At 47.9% G+C, this 2,804-nt stretch overlaps 1 protein-coding gene across 1 annotated transcript in view; it reads left to right on the top strand.

Moving 5' to 3' along the window:
* The window catches only part of RPN1 (ribophorin I), a 39,482-nt gene that overhangs the window by 26,206 nt on the left and 10,472 nt on the right, over positions 1 to 2,804 (top strand). Inside the window, exon 6 of the mRNA XM_003796199.2 lies at positions 1,477 to 1,576. Within this exon, the coding sequence (XP_003796247.1) occupies positions 1,477 to 1,576 (100 nt within the window). The remainder of the gene's footprint in view (positions 1 to 1,476; positions 1,577 to 2,804) is intronic.

Genomic DNA, 2,804 nt, shown 5'->3' with positions numbered 1-2,804 from the left:
TTGTTGTTTGGCGGGTCCGGGCTGGGGATTGGAACCCGCCACCTTAGGTGTACGTGGCTGGCGCCTTAGCCGGTTGAGCTATAGGCGCCGAGCCTTAGTAATCACTTTTTGAATTTCTTCATAGTTTTATCACCCAAATGCATATCTCTAGATATTATACCTTAGTTTTGCCCTTTTCAAAATACAGTAGGACCTCTGTAAGTTGACCACCCAGGGGACTGTAACAAACTGGTCAGTGTATGGAGGCAGTCACCATCAAGCAGGCCTATGGTACCGATAGGTACGTGTGCCTATCTGGTCTGTGACAGTTAGAGTATGTGGAGGAGGTGGTCACTGTGGGGACGTGGCCAGCTGTGGGATTGCCCTGTATTCTCTTTGTCTTGTCAGTCTACTAATCTCTGGTTTCCTCCTCTGTGTGAGCCACTTGTGGAACCTGCAGTCTGGATTTTGTTCAGTTCACCCGGAATGCAATTTGGCACGTTCCTCCGTGTTGTGTATTTCTTGCAGACTGACAACTGTCTTTTATTCAGGCCCCAGTTGATCCCTTTAGCAGACTTGAAGTGATGCTATGTCTTTTAAGGGGAAGGATGCAGTTGTGTTTACTGTCTCTCGCGTGTGGTGCTGGGTGCCTGGGTCTAGTTCCGACTGCAAGTTGTTAAGCTAATTCTACCCTTCTTCTTCATTTATTAGGTAATCTATAAAGAGACACTTCCCTTCACCTACTGCTTGGTTTCTCAGGGTTGTATTTGATGTAGGAAAAGGCAGGATGAGTGCTTGATGCTTCCCTGTTTACTAGGTGATTAGGTAGTTTGTTTTTAAAAACATCATTATATACTTAATAGATTCAAACATTTTATGTGTTTCATTCATTCCTCTGCAGTTATCCTAATTGACGCTCAGATTCTTCCATCTTCAGCCAATGGACATGTCTTTAAATAAAGTTCCTGAACCTTTTTGACATGACCTCTCTGTTAGCTTCCTTGCTATCTTCTGAAAAGATATTCCTGGCTCAGCTTGTGTATTTTCTGCTCTGGAGTACTTGGAATCAGCCATTTTTCCAGGAAGTCCTGGTTTCCTCTAGTGGGAAATGGTTTTTTTTTTTGAGACAGAGCCTCAAGCTCTCCCCCTGGGTAGAGTGCCGTAGCATCACAGCTCACAGCAACCTCCAACTCCTGGGCTCAAGCGAGTCTCCTGCCTCAGCCTCCCAAGTAGCTGGGACCACAGGCGCCTGCCACAACGCCTGGCTATTTTTTGGTTGCAGCTGTCATTGTTGTTTGGCGGGCCTGGGCTGGATTCGAACCTGCCACCTTAGGCGTATGTGTCTGGCACCTTAGCCACTTGAGCCACAGGCGCCGAGCAGATAGAAGCTCTTGATTCCCTTCTGTGTGGGATGAGAACACTCACACCCCTGCACTCCTGTCTCCTGTCTTAACTGTTTGTTATCACATCCGTGCATGTGTTTGCTTCATCCTTCAGGGGACCAGTATGCACTGAAGATGCGGTTTGTGGACCACGTGTTTGACGAGCAAGTGATCGATTCTCTGACTGTGAAGATCATCTTGCCTGAAGGGGCCAAGTGAGTGTGACTCTTCTTTTTCTCTGCACCCCATTTCTCTGGTTGTAACCTCTTGGTTCCTCAAGGGGAACCTGTGTTCTAGGAGCCTGGGGCAGGTGCTCAGTACATACCCTTCTGACTGAAGTTTAAACGGAAGAGGTGGACTCAAACGAGAGCATAGAATTTGTTAATTAAATTTTCCAAAAACATACTTTTGTATGGCAGGTGTAGCTTTCAAAGTGCCTCAACAAGGCAGAGGGGTGCCCTGAATCTAATGGGATGATAAGCAACAAGGAGGAATGCTGGGTCGACCATGACCGCCTGCTGTGTTAAGAAAGAAATAATCATTGAGTCCTTGCTTGCATTTTATCCTGGGCTTGCCAGATCAGGTTCAGAAAGGGAGTTGTAGACTGGGTAGGGGTGGCTCACGCCTGTAATCCCAGCACTGGGAGGCCGAGGTGGGTGAATTGCCTGAGCTCACAGGTTTGAGACTCTCCTGAGCAAGAGCAAGACCCTGTCTCTAAAAAATAGCAGGGCATTGTGGCGGGTGCCAGATAGTTAGGAGGCTGAGGCAGGAGGATTGCTCAAACCCAAGAGTTTGAGGCTGCTGTGAGCTATGATGCCACAGCACTCTACTGAGAGAGACAAAGGGAGACGCGGGGAGGAGTTCTCAGGTAGAATATCAGGGTCCTGTGACAAGCAGTAGGAACTGTCTTTGGTCAGTTTAAGCAGAGAGGAATGTATTTGGGAGGGTAAGGGGCATCTCATAAAATAACAGCATAAAGTTGAAGAGTGAGGTTTTGGACAGAATGGAACCTGAGTATCTCTAGGAATTCAGCTGGTGGGAGCACGTGGGCACTCAGGGAACAGCTGCCCTCTGCATAAGGCACTTGTTCCTTCTTCTTGGCCCTTAGCTCCAGATTTACTTTATTGGGGGACTGTCTGCTTGGCCCCTCTTGGGTCACGTGTCCACTCTGATCACCAGAATTAGAGGTGTCTTGATTATTTTTCTTCCTGTGAAGAACATTCCATGAAGGCATCGTAATTCCTCCAAGCAAAACTAAAGTGTGCTGCTTACCAGGAGAAGGGACAGTGGGCCTGGGCGGTCAGAAACGATCCATGTCCACTACCTCCCTGTAAGATGTTTACATTGAGGACAGAGACGGTCCATGTCCACTACCTCCCTGTAAGATGCTCACATTGCGGACAGAGACGGTCCATGTCCACTACCTCCCTGTAAGATGTTCAC

Source organism: Otolemur garnettii, unplaced genomic scaffold (genome assembly GCF_000181295.1).
Source record: "Otolemur garnettii isolate 467f Iridium unplaced genomic scaffold, OtoGar3 scaffold00101, whole genome shotgun sequence".
Classification (NCBI taxonomy): Eukaryota; Metazoa; Chordata; class Mammalia; order Primates; family Galagidae; genus Otolemur; species Otolemur garnettii.
This window is presented reverse-complemented; position numbering and strand designations above follow the sequence as displayed.